The sequence below is a fragment of the Chlorocebus sabaeus genome, chromosome 13, assembly GCF_047675955.1.
Source record: "Chlorocebus sabaeus isolate Y175 chromosome 13, mChlSab1.0.hap1, whole genome shotgun sequence".
Classification (NCBI taxonomy): Eukaryota; Metazoa; Chordata; class Mammalia; order Primates; family Cercopithecidae; genus Chlorocebus; species Chlorocebus sabaeus.
The window spans coordinates 20,718,471-20,740,116 of NC_132916.1; the positions used below are offsets into that span (position 1 = coordinate 20,718,471).

The 21,646-nt window shown below is 42.5% G+C and overlaps 1 protein-coding gene across 1 annotated transcript; it reads right to left on the bottom strand.

Annotated features, from left to right (window-relative positions):
* Positions 1-784: 784 nt before the first annotated feature.
* Positions 785-3,448, bottom strand: LOC103240714 (prohibitin 1). Its single transcript, XM_037990642.2, is given in 2 exon segments — positions 785-1,541; positions 1,544-3,448. Coding segments are annotated over 2 exon segments (465 nt in total). The 5' UTR covers positions 1,701-3,448; the 3' UTR covers positions 785-1,233.
* Between the last annotated feature and the right edge of the window lie 18,198 nt (positions 3,449-21,646).

Genomic DNA, 21,646 nt, shown 5'->3' on the forward strand with positions numbered 1-21,646 from the left:
TTTCCTTCCCAGAGCAGGCACAGAGTCCTTGAGAAGGGCAGTCTCTGAACGAGGGAGCCAGGAACACAGGTCAGACATATCCTTGGCAGCACATCTAGCCCCAACAGTATACAATCCTTCAAGTTGGAATTCCGTTGGGTATGTGAAAGGGACCAAGGTAGGGGATAGAGAGGAAGTCTTCGACAGGACTCACATCTCAGTCCACACCTCCTCACTGTCCAAGTCCATCCAAGTTTTAGGACCCTGGGGGGCAACAATCAGGCCCACCCACCTCAACAGGGGCAGATTCTTACATCTGTGTCCAGTTTACATACACCTGCTTCTGCTGGTTGCACAGTTCGAGAGAATCGGCCTTACAGTAAGAGAGGGACCACATCCTTTCTACCCCTCCCCGGCATCTCTCTTCAGCAGCATCTGTGCAGGAACCACTGGGAAGATGGAGGCCTGCCTTCTGAGTTCAGCCACGTGTGCCCTCGTCTGCAAATCTTCCATCAGCAACAAGATGGAGGCCACACGTGGGCCCAGGTGGACACCTGTGTTCCCCAGTCCATCACCCACTGTCCTTCCCTGGTTGTGTGCTGCCAACTGCTGGTGCCTAGGCCAGAGCTCCAGCAGGCCCCGAATTGGGACCTAAAGTCAGTTTGCATAGGCACTTGGCAATTTTTGGTGGGGAGATAGATGAAAAAGTAGATGGATGTGAGAAGAATGAGTTTCATTTGATAGACTAATTAGAGATCTGAAGTGATTTTACCTTTATTTTCTTCATTTTAAGCCAATCATGAAATTTCACAGTGATTTCCAGGGAAGGGGTAGAAGGAAGGTAGTGTTAAGAATCATCGGGTCGGTGGCCAAGTTGACCCAGGGAGGCGCAGGCAGGGTGGGCCCTCACTGGGGCAGCTGGAGGAGCACGGACTGCGCCGCCGGCAGGTAGGTGATGTTCCAAGAGAGTGAGAGCTGGTACGCAGTGTCCTCCACAGCTTCCAGCTTACACAGTTCCATCAGGCTGTCCCCTGCGGTGGCCAGTGAGTTGGCAATCAACTCAGCTTCCTTGGAATCACCCTCTGCAGAGATGATGGCCACCTTTTTCTGCTGCTCAGCCTTTCCCACCACAAATCTGGCCCTCTCTGCTTCCTACTGAGCCACAAGTTTGTCTTCCATTGCTTCTGTGAACTCCTTCCTGAAGGTCAGATGGGTCCAGGACACTTCGTCCAGGATGAGCCCAAAGATGACTGCTCACTCTGTATGGTCGTCACTCACCTGCCTGGAGACCAGCTCTCTCTGGGTGATTAGTTCAGCAACAAAGTGAGCCACCACTAACTTGAGGATCTCGGTCCTGATGGACAGCAGCACAAGCTCATCATAGTCCTCTCTGATGCTGGTGAAGATGGGAGGAAGCTGGCTAGCAATGGGCCAGAAGAGGATGTGCAGTGTGATGTTGACATTCTGTAAATGTTTGCTACCAGTGATGACTGGCATAGTACATGGTCGAAAATGGCAGTCAAAGATCATTGGTTTCTGTACCCATGGGAGGAGAAAGTGAGTCCTTTCCCTACCACAATGTCCTGTACTCCACGGAATGGGTCAAAGATGACAGCTCTATGCCCAGCATCCACATTATATAAGGCAGAGTTCACCACACCTCCTGCAACAGCCAAGGCCAGGCCAAACTTGCCAATGGGTTCGAACCCTTTGGCAGCCATATTTTCTTCTGCTGGACCCTCTCACACCTGTTTCCACTCTGACCTTCACATGAATTGCCCCTATTTCATTCTTAAATAAGCACAAGTGTTTACTAATGGACATGTGTGTCTGTTGGGCATTGAGCAACCTCTCAAACCTTGGAAGCAGATTGGGCACAGCCACCATCATTTCTTATTTCATACCAATTTTTGCAAGGGTTCATTTTTTTTTTATCACAGCAACTGTTGAAATCACAGATTGTAAAAATACCATGGCATCTAAAGCAATGTTGCATAGTCTAATGTTGAAACTATAAAATACCTTGGACTAGTACTTCCTAGCAGTATCCAGAAGATGGCACTTCTCATCTTTCAAATAGTTCGGTAAGCCCAGAGGGATTGCTTACAGTGAATTTGTGCCCTGAGCTCCTTGGCACACAGCTTGGGATCCACAGCCAAGGGCTACAGAGAAGACAAAACAGACGTTGATATCATGGTGGATGAGGGGTCAATAAATAGTTCCTTTTTAGGGGTTGGGGCAGTTCCTCCCACCCTGCAGATCAAGACGCTCTGACAGCAAAGAGCAGAGGGGTGTGCTCTGGTGGCCCAGGAGTTCTGCCCAAGGGGAGAGGGTTCTCTTTTGCTGCAGTGAAAACCAACAGGACACTGCTTCATCACAGGACCAAGGGGACGAGGAAGGAAGGTCAGAGTGAGAAGCTGTCTGAGTGTTTAAGATCACACAGTAACATCCTGTTTGATGTCTTCAGAAATCCTTCATGAGCTGGGAGACAGCGCCCAAGGTTACAGGTGAGTGGGCAGGATGGGCCAGACATAACAACTCTTGAGATGACAACCAGGTTCTCCCTAGTGTTTATGTGTCTTTGTGTGTGCATGTGTATGTGCGTGTCTGTCTCTGTATTTCTGCATACATTTGTGTATGTGTGTGTGTTTGTGTGAGTGTGTGTGTGCATGTTTGGTGGGGGGATGAGAGACTGCATGCATGTGTGTGTGTGTGTGTGCATGCATGTCTGTGTGTGTGTGTGATAACATGCATGCATGAATGGTGAATTGATTTCCTGGTTGATTTGCTGAGGATGGAGACAGGGACTCCAGGGAGGTTCCTGTCCACCTCGCCTTCCCTATCTTCTCTCCTGACATTCCCTCCTCCCTGTGAGAAAAGTCTCCTTCAGGAACTGAGGGTTTATTACTGCAGACTTCTCACAGCTCCACAAATTTCCATGATATTTGCATCCCCCGGCCTCCCGCTCATGCTTATCCCTCTGCCGTGTGTCCTGTCTTCTCCTCCCACCTGGCCACACTGTATTCTTCCTATTCCTATAAGAACAGTCTGAAATGCCACCTCTCGAGAAGCCTCCATGCAACTCCCCAGGCAGAATGAGTCACCCCCTCTTCTGCCCTCTGATAGCCCCAACCAACTCAAGGACATCACATCAGCAGCAGCAGCCGCATGGGTATTTGTTTCTGTCCCTGGATTCTACATGCCTTGAGGACTGGACACATCCATCACCCACGTGTAAACCCAGCACCTAGCACAGTGGCTGCCATATGATGGGATTTAAGACACATCAGAGGAATCTAATAATCAGACTATCCCAGGGCTGCTAGAACTCAGAAAGGGATCCCCATAGCTCAGGGGATTGGACAAAGGTCTTCATTTCTGTTCTTTCCAGCACCAACCCTCATGGCTCCACTCATCCCTACTCCTTCATCCTATTAAGATTGGCTGATCAGGAGAGGGGTAGGGGCAGGAGCAGCTACACCTGGTCTCTTCCACCTCCCATGGTGGGGTACACCCTTGTTGGGAACTAGTGAGCACGATAGCCCCTTGGCCTAGAGGACCTGGAGCCTAGGAGCCCCACAGAGACCAGGAGGAGCTGTGTAGCCACTTGCAGAGACAGCCAGAGAGTGCTTCAGGACTGCATGGAGCTCTGGAGAAGCGGGGAGCACAGGACCCTCTTTTGTGGGTCGTGAGAAATTTAGGTTGGGTCATATCTACAAAAGAGGGTGTCACTTATCAATACTTTTACCTCCTTACCCCTTCCAGGTCAGAGTGGGTGCTTTACTTGTTTTTATGGATTACTGTGTCAATCAAAATGAGAGGTCAGAATCACCTTAAAGATTTGAAACATTTTCCAGATTTGACAAATGTACCACATTTTAATGCTACTTCTATTTTTAGGAAGCTGTGGCTGAAAGAAACATTTTATTGTATAGCATTACCCAAATTACTTATACAGGATTTTAAAAATCTACATAATGAAAGAAACATTTTATTGTATAGCATTATCCAAATTACTTATACAGGATTTTTAAAATCTACATAATGTCTTACAACCATGTGAAAAGGAAAAACTCAAATGCAATAACTTTTTGGGCCAGGAGGGGTGGCTCATGCCTGTAATCCCAGAAATTTGGGATGCCCATGCGGGAGGGTCGCTTGAGGCTATGGGTTGGAGATCAGCCGTGGCAACAGAGTGAGACCCTGTCTGTACAGAAAATTTTAAAATAGACCAAGGGTAGTAGCACATGACTGTAGTCCCAGCTCCTCAGGAGGCAAGGGTGGGAGGATCACTTGAGCCTGGGAGTTTGAGGTTGCAGGCAGTCGTGGTGATGCCACTGCACTCCAGACTGGGTGACAGAGTGAGAGCCTGTCTCAAAGAAAACAACTATAACAACAACAACAGCAACATAAGAAATAATTTTTAAAAATTAAACACCAAAAAGCTAAGTTGACAGAAGACTTGTGGGACCCAAATGACCAAATCATGCAATTTCTTACTTTTGATTTAGTAAGAGGTCTGCTGAGTGTCAGTATTCCCAGAATGTTCCATCTCATGAAATATTTCTTGTGATGAATCCACTCCTTAATCCAGGTCCTCTGAGAAGCAAGTGCCTACACGGGATTCACATGAGGGGATTTCATTGGGAGAAACCCTGGGAGCACTTCTGATGCACTTCTGACTCCAGGTACAGAAGATAGGGATAGGAGGTTGGGCAGGTGCATCCTACACTACAGTGAATGGTGTTGGGACAACTGGATGCCACATGCAGAAGAATGAGGCGGACCCCTTCCTTACAGCACACACAAAAACTAGCTCTAGACGAATGGCAGATGTCCACCTAAGACATGAAACTATGAGAGTCTCAGAAGAAAAAAGAGCAGTGAATCTTTGTGACCCTGGATTTGGCAAAGACTTCTTCTTCTTCTTTTTTTTTTTTTTAATACGGATTTTTCCTCTTGTTGCCCAGGCTAGAGTGCAATGGTACGATCTCAGCTAGGCTCACCGCAACCTCCGGCTCCCGGGTTCAAGCAATTCTCATGCCTCAGCCTCCCCAGTAGCTGGGATTACAGGCATGAGCCACCATGCCCAGCTAATTTTGTATTTTTGGTAGAGACCAACATGGTTTCTCCATGTTGGTCAGGCTGGTCTCAAACTTCCGACCTTAGGTGATCTGCCCACCTCAGCCTCCCAAAGTGTTGTGATTACAGGCGTGAGTCACGGTGCGTGGTAGCAAAGGCTTCTTAAGTACCGTATGCCAATAGCACAAATGGCAAAATAAAAGGTAGTTCAATTTCATTTCATGCAAATATAAAACTTTTGTGCTTCAAAAAGAACTACATTTTGAAAGTTAAAAAAAACTTACAGAATGGGAGAAAATATCTGAAAATCATATATCTGGTAAAGGACTGGTATCCTGAATGTAGAAAGAACTCTTGCAACTCAATATTATAATGTGAAAATAGCCCAATTTAAATATACGCAAGGAATTTGAATAGATATTTCTCCAAAGTGAGACAGGTAAACTGCACGGTGGTCGCAAATGAATAGAAAATTTTTTTGTTTGTTTTTTGTTTTTTTGTTTTTCTGTTTTTTTTTTTTTTTTTTTTTTTTTTTTTGAGACGGAGTCTTTCTCTGTCCCCCAGGCTGGAATGCAGTGGCTGTGGTCTCCGCTCACTGCAAGCTCCGCCTCCCGGGTTCCCGCCATTCTCCTGCCTCAGCCTCCCGAGTAGCTGGGACTACAGGCGTCCGCCACCACGCCCGACTAACTTTTTTTTATTTTTAGTAGAGATGGGGTTTCACCTGTGTTATCCAGGATGGTCTCGATCTCCTGACCTCGTGATCCACCCACCTCGGCCTCCCAAAGTGCTGGGATTACAGGCGTGAGCCACCGCGCCTGGCATGAATAGAAAATTTTAGGCAGCTGTTGCAGGTGACTAGCAAAAGGAATCTGTTGAAATATCTGCAGAGGCTCTGGGCTGATAAGATCCTGAAAAACAGCGTGTGGACCAAGCTGTGTAAGAATGAGTGGACCCAGCATGGCCCTGAATGTGACCTAGGTTTCACCCAGGACCTCATTACATGCTGATTAACATACTAAACACACACCAGCCAGCCCGCTAGCACTTCCGAGAATACCCATAATTGGTGTAAAAATGCGGGCACCACAGTTCTGAGAAATCGCAACCTTCTTCCAGGAATTTTCATGAATATTCCACTCCATGGTTAAAGAAACCCAGAAAGGTGGCAGCCCCAAACCCCCTTGCACCTGCCTGTCTCTTGGGTCCTCCCGCACTCCCTTTACTTGAGTGTGTACTTTTCCTTTTACAATAAATCTCTGTCCTTTCTCTATTTCCTACTGGTTCTTGAATTCATTTCCCCGGCAGTGTCAAGAGTCTGGACACTGGCTGGAGTCGAGGTCCCATCAGCGTTTGGGGACCTCCCCTTGCCCACTGGCATCAGAAGAAGAATGCAAATGGCAGTGAGCCCAGGAAAAGGTGTTCAGTGTCCACAGTCCTCAGGGAAATGCCAATGGCACCCACAAGGGGACGCCTCACCCCGCTGGAATGGCTGACCCAAAACACGGTGAGGGTGGAGGGGGTGGGGCCTGCGTTCCTTACAGGACAGACAGCAGGAGACCTAGAGTCCCCTTCTGTTCCATCCAGCCCAAGGTTTTCTCAGCCCTACGACGTCCATGCTCGGGGGCCCCAGCACAACGGAGAAACCAGCAGCCCTGGACCGCGAGCGGCGGGGGTCGGGGAGGCGACAACGGGAAGCCCCTGCCGTTGGGACACTCAGGACCTAGTGCGTCCCGGGGAGCCGTCCCGCAGCAGCCCCAGGGCAAGGAGGATGGGGGGGTCCTCGCAGGGGCCACACTGTCGGAGCCCCACGGATCCGAGCGGGACGGTGACGTCTCCACACTGAGCCGGTGGCAAAGTTCCCTTGAGGATGAGGGAGGAACCTCGTGCTCCTCACCCCACCAGGCCCCGCATTTCCTGGGTCCTCCTGACACGGGAACTGCCTTTCCCTTGCCGTGACCGGTGAGTCCTCCAGGTCTTCCAATGGTCGTTTTGTCCAGAGGCTATGGACCCGGAGGCCCGGGGGCATCAGCCGGCAGCAGGGAACCCACTCCGGGGTCTCCACTCGGCAGGACTCGGGTCGGGAGCTCAGGCGCAGCAGCTGCCCTTGGAGCAGAACCCGGAAAGGAGGCAGCGGGGTGGAAATTGAAACTCCCAGGGGTAACATTCCCGGAAAATCTTATGTGGTTGAAATCAGCAGCACCCGTAATATCCTCCCTATGACAGCACAGTTGGGTAAATATCTAGAACCAGTGCCTCGTCACTGCAGCAGCCCCATGCGCCCTTGCTCGGGTTCTGCATCCCCGAACCCTCGTGGCCCCCAACAGATCGGGCGAGCCCACCCGGTGACCGTCCCTGGGGCCCCCGGCCCCACTCTTTCTTACTCCTTCACCTCCATATTTTCACCTTTTTCAGGATCGAAACCATGAAAGGCTCCTCCGCCCCTGCCTGCGTCCACTCTTTTGGCCACATGCCCGGGACGAAACTTGATTGGATTCTTCTCATCTTTCCAGGGAGTCTTTATGCCATTTCAAACGAATATGAATACATATTCCTCATTCAGACTTGGGTATTTTTGACTCTTGATGAGTCCTGTCACCCCGTCCTTCAGGAAGCCTGTGCCAGTTTCCCCTACCTCTACAGTGGACTCTCCTCAGATGCCAAATAGAATGAAGAAGAGGATGATGATGAGGCTTCAGGAACTGAGGCTGGTGGCCATGGTTTTGGGTTGGGCTGTGCCTGGGGCCACGGTGGGTGGTGCTGAAATGGAAACACAAGAGTGACAGCCCTTGTGCAGTCCCTAAATCTAAGAAGCTGCCTCCTGCCCTCCTGCCATCCCAGGTCATCCTGCAAGGCAGAGGTTTTGTCCCCTTCTGCTGTTGGGCAGGCACTGTGACAGGTCTTGGGTTAGGAAGTAATAGGGGGTGTCCCCTGTCCTCAAGGAGCTCACAAAGCTGCTGAGGGAAGCAAGGGGACACCACACCCCACCCTCCTGCTGTGTCGGAAGAGGAGGTGATGCCCCAGGGTGGGTAGGGGAGAGTCTCAGGGCTGACATTGGAGGTGTTTTTGATTGATTTCCAGATACAGACCAAGAAAGAGGAAGGAAAAGTGGTCCTAGGAGGAGGGAACACTAAGGAGAAAGGTTGAAACACCGTGATGCCCACAGTTTCGAGGGCGGTGAGAAATCCACCTGAGAAATCCACCTGACTTAATCAGGTGACTTAATCAGGTGACTTAAGTCACCTGACTTAATCAGGTGAGTTCTTTAAAAGAAGTCAAAGCTTCTATGTCCTGTTGGACTTGAAGAAACAAGCCAACATTAGTTTTACAGCTGCAAGGACATAAATTCTGCTAACAGTGACTTGAGCTTGGAAGAGAACTTCAAGTCTCAGAGGAGGATTCAGCCCTGCTGGACACCTTAATTGCAGCTGGTTAGATTTCGATCTAGATGTTCCTGGATTTCTAAAACATGAAAAGTGTAGGATAATAAATATATGTCATTTTAAGCCACTTCATTTGTGGTGACTTTTTAAACAGCAATAAAAAAATAGAAATACCAGCACTAGGAAAGGCAACCAACAATATTAATAACTGGTATAAGAATTCACTCCAAGTGAAATTCATCCCATAAAATAGTTTAACAAAGACTTTAAAATACATTGCAAATATTCAACGGGATCAATGAAGGCATCACTTCAATTAAAAGCAGAAGAAAACAGAAAACTGAGGACTAGTAAACAAAAACAAAATAAGAACATGTAAATTTCAAGATACTGTAAATATAAAATATAGCAATTGGAGTGAAATATGCAATGAGGAATAAAGTAGTTTACGTAGTCAAAATGATAATAAGTAGGCTGACAATACTAAGAAACTCATTAGAATGCAGAGCAGAATCAAAGAGGTTTATAAAAACATGAAAGAAACTAAGATAAAAATTTATTTGTGAGCTGATAATAGGAAGTTATACTCAAAAACGTTAAACAATACTAAAAATATGGTAATGAATATTTAACAGATAAAGCATAACAAGACCCTTATTATAGTCAGGGGGAATATGAAATAATGAATTGTAGATGGCATTCAAAATAATATAAATATTAACCTTAAATCGTAGAAATAATGCATTTCTTGTACCATGGCAGAATATATAACCAGAAAAGATCTGGGTACAGTGGTTTATGCCTGTAATCCCAGCTACTTGGGAGGCTGAGGTGGGAGGATCCCTTGAGGCCAGCAGTTCAAGACCAGACTGGGAAAAATAGTGAGACCCCCTATCTTAAAATATAAATATGAACATGTTTAATTATATATAAAATATTATTTATTTATATATTATTAAATTAATACATATAATCATAAAAGTTTAAATATATTAAATCAATTTATAAATATATATAATCATAAAAGTTTCCAAATACAAAATACCTGGAAATGCTGGATAAAATTTAAAGTGTGGACTTAATAGTGGCTGACACAAAGAGAGGATAGATGCCAGATATTGGCATTCTACAGAGGACAGAGTGAGTGTGGAGGTTTTGGGAGATAATGTTGAAATGAAACTACTATGGGCGATCTGCTTAGCCAAATCTAGCCATTCCTCTTGGTAATCAGGAGGACATCCCCTTGACCAAGATATTAGGAAATGCACCAGGGTGGAGAAGACCAACATTCTGATTTTTTTTTTTTTTTCTGAGATTCAGTCACTCTGTTGCCCAAGCTGGAGTACAGTGGGGTGATCTCAGCTAACTGCAAACTCTGCTTCCTGGGTTCAAGCGACAGTCTCCCAAGAAGCTGAGATTACAGCCACATGCCACAACACCCGGCTAATTTTGGTATTTTTATTAGAGATAGGGTTTCACCACGTTGTCCAGGCTGGTCTCCAACTCCTAACCTCAAGTGATCCACCTGCCTCGGCCACCCAAAGTCCTGAGATTACAGGCATGAGCCACTGCACCCATCCTGCAACATTCTTAAAAAGTTTGATGGTGCCGTTCTTTTTAGGCTAGAGATGATGGTTGCAGATGCCTTCATAAAATTAGGCTCCCTGGTTTCATTTCCAGATGGATAGAAACCAGGTGGCAGTCTTTAATCATCAGCGACAAGCTGTGTGCAATTACCATAATAAGCCAATGGGGCGGAGCAGTAATCAAAGTGTTTTAACCTAACGGGATCTCTGGTGGTAGCTAATTGAGTATGAAGATCCCTAGGAATAAAATAAATGGGCAGCTATCAAAATACTGTTTGACATGTATCTGTGAAAAAATTCTAAGTCTAGTGGCAAAAACTTGGTATGAGTCACTGGAATGGGATTACAAGACCATTTAGCCAATTCTAGCTCTCAGATCCCCCAATCCCTTAATTGAAAAACTTGAAGAAGACCCTGCACATGGCCACAGATGTTTACTAAAACTCTTCTTCCAAGCCTTTTCCAAAGGAACACATGGCTGTGTACCAGGGTAATTGTACACTGAGAAAAGGCAAGTAAATATTCAGATGTTGAAAGATACTACTCTGAACTGATGTTGACCCACGAAGACCAGAAAGGCTACCCTCGTCAAACAGTAGAGTCTTGTGGAGGTCAGGTGATAGATGGAGTCTTGGTTTTAGTCCATCCACAGTAGATCCACTGTGACTGTACACCCATTCTGTGGTTATTTTCTTCTGCACATTGGTTCTGTAATCAGTGGTGTCAGAGCTGTTACTGTAAGAAGCCAGATTCATTGCTCTCTACTGGTTTCCCCATCCCCCAGCCTCACCTCATTTAAAGCAATACTACATCCAACCCTGAATGTTGCAGAGAATAATACCACCATCAAAGACATGAAAGGTGAAGAGGTGAAGATTTCTATTATATCCTCTTTTTGCTCCCCTATTTAGATGTGCAAAAGACAGATGTATGTTCAGGGATGTCTATATATTATCATAAACTGAATCAGGTTGTGACACCCATTGCAGCTGCTATTTCAAATGTGGTGTCACCATTGGAGCAAATCATCGCTACCCTTGGCACCTTTTATGCAGTCATTGACCCAGCAAAAATTTTCTTTTCTATAACAAGAATCAAGAAAATTAGAAACAATTTGCCCTCACTCTTTTAACTCAGAGCTATGTCAGTCTTAATACATCCTAGAGGGACTTTGATTGCCTTGATATTCCACAAGCATCATACTGGTTCTTTACATTGATGGTAATATGCTAATTGGACCTGGTGATCAGGAAGTAGCAAAAAATAGATGCTTTTAAAAGATATATGCATGCCAGAGGGAGGTGAGATAAATTCCATAAAAGTCAGAGACTTGCACATAGAAGACGTTTTTAAAGGAGTGATGGTCTGTGGCAGGTCAAGATCACTTCTCTAAAATGAGAGAAAGTTTGGCTGCACTTGGCAATCCCACTATGAAGAAAGAGGCATAGTGCTTGGTAGACCTTTTTAAATTTTGTAGAGAATACATACGATATTTGGGTGCACTGCCCCAATCCATGTGAAAGGTAATATGTAAAGCACCCAGCTTTAAATGGGTTCCCAGGCAAGAAAAGGCTCAACATTGAACACAAAGCTGTGGGGTGAGTGACCTTGTCATTTAGGCTTTATGAGCAAGCACACTGGATAATACTTGAGGTGTATTTGGTAGAGAGAAGGATTAATAGAAACATCACAACACAGACTCTTAGGATTTGGGGAAAAGGACATGCTGTTTTCTTCCAACAACTATCCTTCATTTGAAACCAAATCTCCACTTGGAACTGGGTCTGACAGAGGCACAAGACATCGTGATGGGAATCCATGGTTCCATAGTCACAAGGTGTCTAGCCCTTACACCATGAATTACAGAACCAGGACTTCCACCATGAGCTGGACCTTATTTAATGTGCCAAATTGTAAAGTTGGAGATGTGTAGCAGCATTGCACATTTCAGCTGAAATGGTACACTCAGGACCAGGTTGAAGATGGTCTAGATAGTCTAAGTAAATCACATGAGCCAGTGAATCAGACTCCATGGGACATACCCTGATTGCGTTGACACCTTTCCCTCATCAACATCTATGGACTCATAAATAGTTCCTTAAAGCAGGTAGATAGAGGAGGGAAAAGCACAGGTCTTGCTTAAGGATAATTCTACCAGGTGTTCTGTCACCAGCCAAGAATTTAACACTGTTTTATCATAGTCCTTCCTGCTTAAGGGTTTTGAGGAAAGAGAGTAGTGGAAGGAAATTCACTGAGCAGAACTTCAGGCATAATCTATGGAGCATAAAAGGGAAGATAGAAAAGTATAAATCTAAACTAATTATTGGTTAATGGCTAATAGATTGGACAGCTGGTTAGTGACCTTTAGAAATGTGAAGTTTGGTGACAACAAGATCTGATGGAGAAGTACATGGATAGATGTCATGGCCATGAAAATTTATTGCTCAGCTTTACTGCTGTGGGAAGTGTAAATGACTGACAGCTCAAGCTCTTGCCCTTCTGGCTCCACCACCACAGCCTGCCCAGGCCACACTTCCAATGGGCTACATTTAGTCAATGACTTTACACAGTGGGCTCACGGATGCAGGCTCATTCCTGAAGACATGGGACTTTTTAAATGAAACACTTTGGCTCAAGGACTTTTCATCAGACTGGACAAAACTTTTCAGAAATTCTGTTGCAGTCTGAAGCTCTTTATATACATTGCCCCTTCCTTGTCACTCCATTTCAGAGATGTCAGAACTGCATTAAAGGCTTTTTTCATCTTTTCTGGTTCTCTCCCTTATTTTCAGGGCTATTTTCCCCAATAAATCCCTTGCATGTTGTGGTAGGCCCCCAAAGATATCAGGTCATAATTCCTAGAACTTGTTAATGTATTTTATTTGGGAAAAGGATCTCTGCATATGTGATTAGTTGAGGATCCTGAGATGAGGAGATTATCCTAAATTATCCAGCCAGGCCCTAAAGGGCAGTTAGCACAACTACCCTTATAAGAGAGAGGCAGAGGGAAGTTTGACATAAATATAAACAAAGGAGAAGGCAATGTGATGCCCACAAAATGACTCAAACTCTGTAAAATATTTGAAGAGATATTCTAGGCCAAATATGAGTAACAAATGCCCTGTGACACACCCCTCAGGAAATCTTGGGAACATGTGCCTAACATGTTCAAGCAACAACTTGGTTTTATACATTTTAGAGAGACATAAGATGTCAATCTATACATATAAGATGTACATTGGTTTGGTTTAGAAAGGTGGGACAACTGGAAGAGGGAGTGGGTGGTTTCCAGGTCATGGGTAGATTCAAATATTTTCTGATTGGCCATTGTTGAGCTATTATCTAAAGACCTGGAATCAAAAGAAAGAAATGTATGAGTTACCATGAGGGGTTGTGAAGACCAAGATTGTTATCATAGAGATAAAGTCTCCAGATAACAAGCTTCAGAGAGAAGAGATTGTAAATGTTTCTTATCAGATTTAAAGAATCTGTTCTATCAGTCTTAAGGTCTCTATTTTAACGTTAATGCTGGCTAGTTGGCCCTGTATTCCAAAAGGGAGGAGGGTATAATGAGGGCTGTTCCACTGCCCTTTCCCATCATGGCCTAAGCTAGTTTTTCAGGTTAGCTTTGGAATGCCCTTGGCCAAGAGGAAGGATCCATTCAGATGGTTGTGGGTCTTAGAATTCTATTTTTGGTTTACAGTGAGGACTAGCAGAGAGAGAGAGAGAGAGAGAGAGATTTTAAGACTCTCATGATACAAAGGCACACCAGCAGCTGGCAGAAGCTGGAAAAGGCAAGGAAAAGATTCTCCCCTAGAGCTTTTGGAGGGAGTGCTTCTTTTCTGACACCTTTATCTTGACCAGTGAAACTAATTTCAGACAGAAACTGAGACATAATGTGCTGTTTAAAACTACTAAATTTGTGGTCATTTGTTAGAGCAGCCAAATGAAACTAATACATGTCTAGTTCTTTCTTGGTGACTGCCTCTTGAGCATCTGAACAAACACAAACGGTGCCTGCCACTTGTGGTCCAAGAAAAGCAGTTTGACGGGGTGTGGGAACTAGCTCACTCACTGCCTCATTAAAAGGGTGCCATCCTGCCACAGCCTCATTAAAAGGGTGCCATCCTGTGTGGTATATGAGGCAGGGTAGCCCTTGGCATCAGGATGCTGAATTGCTAAAAGTCACCAACGGTACCTTGGGAAGACCTTTAGAAGAAATAGGGCAGCAATGTCTGTAAAGACGACAGAGGTTGGAGGTTCCTGCTACAAAGGAATAAACTACAAAAGAATAACAAGAAACTGAGGGCTGTCGTGAAGTTAAAGGCTAAGTGTGAAAGCCATTAGCCTGTTTAATAGCTTACAAAATGAAAGACAAGACATTAGTGAGCAGCGGATTGCAGATCTGGAAAGTTAAATCACAGAGACCTACAGATGATTCAATACTCAGTTGAGGAAGATGTGTTGCCCTAGGATCAGGGCCCTGGGTAGAAAACCATGAAACACAAACATGAATCCTTTCGCTGGAGATGCTGTAGAGGCTCCACCCCTGCAAAAAGCACGGGTATTCCTCTTGGGAGATGTCCTTCCTTTCTCTCCTGGATAGCAGCTTTATAACTAGAATAAATCTGAGCATAACCTGCATGGGTACATGTTAAGCCTGATAAGGGAGGAAGTACGCTATAAACCAAAGAAGCTACAAGAAATATCTATCTCTTACCAGTGAGAGACAGAAGAGTGCCTCTGGTATTGCATTTACAGGGGACTTGGTCAAGAAGGCTGGTATATACAACTGCATAAACAAAGATGTATTGACTTGGATCACTTCCTCCAGGCATAAGATTTAACCACCTGGCAGGAACCTCATGGAGTGGGTACATTTGTTGCCAGAGTGGCTCTTGGAAATCTGAGGAAAGTGACAGCCCATGCTGAGTGAGGTGGAAATGTCAGAGTCACCTGACAGGTGGTAGAGGAAAGAAGAAAGAGGCTGAGAGAAGTGGACATGCTAGACAAGACGTGGAAGATCAGAATACTGACCACAGAATTTTGTTTCACTGGGAGAATGGAACAGCAAGTAACACACCGTCCATCAGGAATGCGCTGATACATCACTAAGAAGCTCTGTGGTGGCTGCCTTTGCCGGCCGGGGCTGGTTATGGGAGAGGTGATCATAGAGCTGGGTTCATTTGTGTCTGTGGGGGAAGAGAGGACCCTGTAACAAAAGATAACAGTTCAGGTAGTGATACTAAGCCACCAGAAACACCTTAACTACAGGCAAAGTCAGAGGGTAATCTAGAGGCTTTGACTTTCAGGGATTTCTTAAGAGAGCTTTGTACCTTGAGGAGAAAAACAGACATGTGACTAACAATGGTGCTGTTTAATGTCTACAATCAGATAAAAAGGTAGCAATACAAGAGCTGGAAACTGAGGGTGGTCAGCCCAACAAAATGTTACACTCCCACTCAGTTCCCAAATCTGAGCCACTTTTTAGATTCAGAACACATTAACCTAAGAAGTGCTCTAGATTATTCAGTCCTACTTTAAAGATACTGAGATACAGGCAAGATAAATCACTGTCCCAAGATTACACAGCTAGTGTATTAAGGAACAAAAGAAAATAAATTTGTAATACTTACAATAAAAGTTAATATATAAAGGAATGAATAAAGAAGATTAATAATCACAAAAATGTACAAAAGAGTACAAGTGATTAGTAAGTATATGAAAACATTATTAAAGGAAGGAATGCAAATTAAAACAATGTGCTATCATATTAAACTTGATTAATAAATATTTAATAATATGCTAACCTAAAATTCAGAAGTATATAAACTGGTACATCATTTCTGGAGGTCATTTTCATTGTATTTATAAAAACTTAAATTAGGGAGGCTGTTTGACCTATAAGTTACACACTTAAGAATTTACTGTATATGAATCATCAGACATGTGTGAAAGAGTTTATGTACAAGGACAATAACAGCATAAAATATAGCAATGGAAAAATTTTAAAGTAGCCTTTAATGTTTAAAAAAGGATTGGAAAAATATTATGAGAGATATATATATATAAAAATACACAATAGAATAATACAAAGCCATTAAATAATATTGAATAATATTTAATAACATGAAAATTTTCACAAAACATTGTTAGGTATGAAATAGTGAAATAAAATAATTTTTATATTGGTGTACAAAAATAAGTGAAAATGAAATAAGGATTCATAGAGCTGGGGGTGAATGAAATTAGTTATGGCAATACCCTCATTAACCCAGAAAAGCTAATACTTAAAGTAAAAACAAAGGAAGTAGAATGTTGAGAACAATTTTGCTCTCCCCAAAAATGTGTGTGTGTGTGTGTGTGTGTGTGTGTATAAAGAATCATAAATTTTACACCAAAATGTTACTGTTGCTTATCTTTCTATCTTGCAATTATGCATAAAGAACTACTCTTTTTTTTCATTACTTTATCAATGAACATGTAGGAACAAACAAGAAATGTTATTATTAAAAAAAATTCTTCAAAGAATAATGTTTGATTTAAGTCCCCCATTCCAAAATGCTTCACAAGATTTACCTGTATATACCTGACAGTTCCTAGGTGGGCATTCATTAACATTCACACAAATCCTTTAAGTTCACCATTAACTTAGGATGTAATTTAACTTTTTGTTAAGATCTGAAACAATCCCATTGCACGAGTTAAGGAATGAGCATACAAGAGTAAAATTGAATAATGGAATCAATAAAAACTTACAGTAGAATTTATGTGACATATTTAGCTATATACACAATTATTAGTTTGCTGCTCAACAAATAAACCTAAGTTAAAATTAGGTCACAAAAGTAATTGGTATTTTTTGCATAGCCAAATTAAACCTTGATTTTCCCCTCCTTGTTTTATATTCATCAGCACAGATTTCAAGTTTTTCCCAGTAGTGTTTACTACTTGGTTCTCTTCACCCTTATCATCAGTATAGTCACCCTCACACTGACACTGACACATTAGAAAAACCAGGGCCCACAGTTTCTGCAGCACTGACTCCCACTGCACGCCCTACAGTTGATATAATTTATGTTCATAGCCCATCAGTGCAGACCCAAGACCACAACCTGAGAAGTCTTTGAGCATCTATCTGGTACCTGTACCACTAGAATGACATGTCTAGGAGCTCTGGACAACAGAGGACTTTATGGCCCTAGGAACTTTGGAGAATGAGGCCGTAGCTTACATACCCTAGGGCAGTTCAGTAAGTACAGGCAGGTAGGTGGGGGGTTGGGTGTGGGAGAAGGTAGAATGAGCAATGGTTCTGCATCTCTAGCACTTGAGAATCCAAGGACCAGGAGATCAGAAAGAGAGGCCTGCACTAAGGAACATGAAAGACAGCAGCTAGCTCAGGGAACTTACTTTTAATTCAGACTTCTTGGCATTCTAAAAGACTATAGTGGTGTTACCCTCCTGGTCAGTCTTAAACCCCAGTTTAACTCAGGGATGAAGCAGACGCTTGCCAAAAATATTTCTAGCCATTCATGTCTAAAATTATGTTAGTAAACACAAAGAAAGCTTTTGTCCTCCAATGAAAGAAACACAATAACATACTAATACCAGGGAGAGTCTAACCACAGAATAAATAGAAATTGTATATAGATTAATAGAATTCTAGGGTTGGACCTTAGAGATCAATTATAGCAACATTTTCTGATAAACACATTGAAACTGAGAGAAGCAATATTATAAAGAGTATAAATATATTGCACAATAATTCACTAAATCCCAAAACACTGAAACCAGAAGTAAGCTGGAAATTTTAATGAGGCTGTTTTAGGACAAAAATAACAGATGCAAATTTTGTGTACTGATGTGTTAATTTAATGGAATCCGTAACCCTGCAAATGTTCTTGAAAAATAAGGCTACAGATAATTATAAAATGATAGACCTCCAGTGGAGTATTGGATAAATTTAGAGACATTTGAGATTAATATTATGACATAGTCTAAAGACTTCTGTTCTGAACAAGAGTCAGAAGATGTAGGCTCTCTTCCTGTTTCACTAACCCAAAGTATGGTGCTGGACAAGATAATGGACTTTTTTTTGAGCTCCTCCAGTTCTTCATATGTAAGAGAAAGAGCTGAATACATGATCTCTAAAGTCCCAGATTCCACACAGTACTGTAGAAGTCACACATTCTGCAAATTTCTTGAGGGCTACATCCACAAATATTAGACTGTCTACACCTTTGCTCTTATCCACTAAGCATCTCTTACAACTTTCATGTGATCAAAAAAACTTTAGATCATTTTTAATACTTTTACTTTTTCTCAGAATTGCCTTAGATCTCATATTGTAGACCCTAAAATAATGTCTAATGTAAATTTCTCATACTAACTTAATACATGCTATGGAGTGATAAAATGCTAATAAAAATGATGAAAAGTGTCCCACAAGGAAGAGACAACAAAAATACAGTAACCACTCACCCCCTAAATGATGAGATTATAAATTACAGAGTTGGCCTGGTTCAGACTAAAGATTGAAAGCAAAATTTTTAAAAATTCCCTCTCCAGTTACAACCGATAAGACAAACTTCTAATAAACACTGACTTTGAGCAAGATTCTGTTTCGTTTATCTAGTTGATTAAAGTCTTCTTCTCCTTCATAAATCACAACTTCTGCTTAACGTATAGAATCATACCAGGACTTAGAAGAACGTTTTTATTTATTCCCTTGAACCCCCATGACAAAAGGCTTTGAAAATGGATTTTTGACACTTAACGTTGCCAGATGTGCCGCCTTGCCTTCTTTATACTATTTCTAGTAGTCAAGGACACTCCCCATAAAGTGGCTGGTACAGCACTTATTCACGTAACATTTCTGTTCCAGAAATGAGCATGCACAGAATTTAGCCTCTGGTGCACAGGTTTAGTTTAGGCCTGAAAGAAAAGAAATTTTTTTCTGAGACTATTGGAAAGAAAAAAGTCTAATTTCATACCATTTCTTCAAAGACTGAGTATTATTCATTAAAATACTCAACCATCTGGAAAAAATAATAATTGCAGTGCTGGAGGCCTTTTTAAAAAAATAACAAATCATTCCAAGTTTAAAGAAAGACAATGAATAGGATTCTTGCTTTCTTGTTAATTTATCCAGCAATATTAGAGTTTCAAGCACATTTGTTTCCATCAAGCATCTGACCTCCCCAAAGCCTGCTGCATTCCCAGACATATATCAAGAAATAGCTCGGATTTTTCAGCTTTCCTCATTTACAGTTTCAGGGCAAGATCTGCCATCGATTTTTGGGTATGACTCTGATTGATTCCAGTGGGAGTCCTGCACACAATTGGGCGGTACAAAATGATCCCTAGCCTAGCAGTCTGTGCTCCTCCCATAGAGATATGTTATAGTTTCCAATTCCAAACATTTCTGTTTCCTAAATCCTCTCCTCAGATCTTCAGAGTTTTCTCCCTATCTCCTTTAATATATGAAAGCATACATTCTAAAACCTGGGTAAACCATTTTTATGTATAATCTTAATTTAATATTTCTTTAACACACAGTCATCATGGCCTCAGGTGTCTAGAAGTGTCAAACGCTATTATGAGCTCTGAATTTCCAAAGGAAAAATTATAAATTATAATAATCTTAGGAATAATGCACAGCATATAGCAAGATTGTTAATGAGAGCAAGTAGTTGTATACGTTTATTCTGTTGCCAACAGGGATAAATATGATTTGTTCTTTTCACAGTTAGAATTGTGTCATTTAGGAGCACTTCTACTTCAAGTAACAAAATATGTGAAAGTGGCTTAAATACTAATGGCACTTTAGTGTCTCACTTACCAAGACTCCTTGGAGAAGAAGTTTCAGAGTTGGTTACTTTAGCTGCTCAGGAGGCTGAGGCATGAGGATTGCTTGAGCCCAAGAGTTTCAGATCAGGCGGAGAAAAAAAGCAAAGTTTCTTCTCAAAAGAAAAAAAAAGTCAGAGCTCTAGGTTGGCATCCCTGCTACTTCGTTCGTTCTCCCCTCATGGTCACAAAATAGCTGCAGCACCTCCAAGCTCATGCCACCATACCACACCTCCCAAGGGGTAAAGGAGGAGTGTAGGCTTTCACTTCATGGTTTATTCCCTAGAGCTAGGGAGGGTGAGATTAACTCCACCTTTCCTGCTCACATTTCAGTCATATACCTGAACAAAATCAGAATTCAGCGTTTTGTTTGCAATGAAGTGGGAGGAATTGTTTAGAGCAATGAGTCAATAGTGTCTACAGCTGAAATTCCTTGCCCTGCAACAACAGAAGCCACATTTATCAGTTATTTTGCATGACTACTTTTGGGTTACTCACATGTGTAAAGAAAGTTCTTGACAAACATACAGAATATGTGTGTATAGGAGAATGGTGCCCAGGAACCCAAAATATTTTTTCTCCAATCAAGGATCCCATTTCAAATAAGCTATCCCATCGTCAGAGATGTCAAAGTGACTTATGGAGTAACTCAAGAATACCCAATTATCTTCATTTTATCATTAATCCTAACATGAGTAGATATTTATTTAATTATGTGTCCATTCACATGAATGCTAATGGTATAAACCTTGAAAAATATCTATGCTTTTATCTTCCTGTATACTCTACCACTTTTATACCACTTAAGAACAAACTCTAAGACCTTGAGCTGTAATGGAGGCAGGAATGAAAGCAAAGAGTGAAAGGGAAAAAGGCTAGATTCTAGAGTGCCAAACAACTAAGGGAATGTGCTATACCCAAAAATGATCAGAAGCCAGAGACCAAATAAGAATGGTAGTTTCAATGTGGGGCAGGTATTAAAAACAGAAAAATACCCAAAAGCCAGAGGCCAAGGCATCGCCATGGATAAAAGTAAGCACCCAAGAGCAAGCAAAATGCAGAATCTCTGTGTTAAGACAAGACAGAGTTAAGACTGAGAAACCACAAATGAAAGATTAAAAAACGTGAAAACCATGCAATAGAAAATCTACAGATGAGTCAACAGCCCTTCCAACAGGAAAGAAAATAACTGCAAGAAACGTGTGCACCAGCTTACCAAAATTTCATAAATAAAATCATATCTGGCACAAGCGGGAACATTGAATTGTATGTTACACTTAAAATAAGTGAATTATATGGTATGTAAATTATACCTCAATAAAATTATCCCATTCCTCCCTTTCACAAATAAGGTAATGCAGTTTCCTCATTAGTGCTCCACCTCTGTCTTGGGTACCTGCCCTTGGAGACAGTCATTATGTGAGAAAGCCCAGGACAGATGCTGAGGCTATGTATAGATGTTCCAACCAAAGCCTCTGCTAGACACCTAGCTGACAGGCAGCATCAACTGTCAGACACTTGTGTGAGCAAGTCTCTAGATGATTCCAGTCCCAGCTGAGGATTCAGTCATCACGGAGTAGAAGCAAGGCATCCCTGCATGCCCTGTCTGAATTCCTGACCCATAGAAGCCATGAGAGAAAATAAGTCATTATTATTGCTTTAAGCCACAAAGTTTTGGAGTAATTTGCTATACCAATAAATAGCTAATATTGACACTAATGAAATCACCACACAAATGATTACAGAATGACAACGTGACAAGTCATGAAAGAA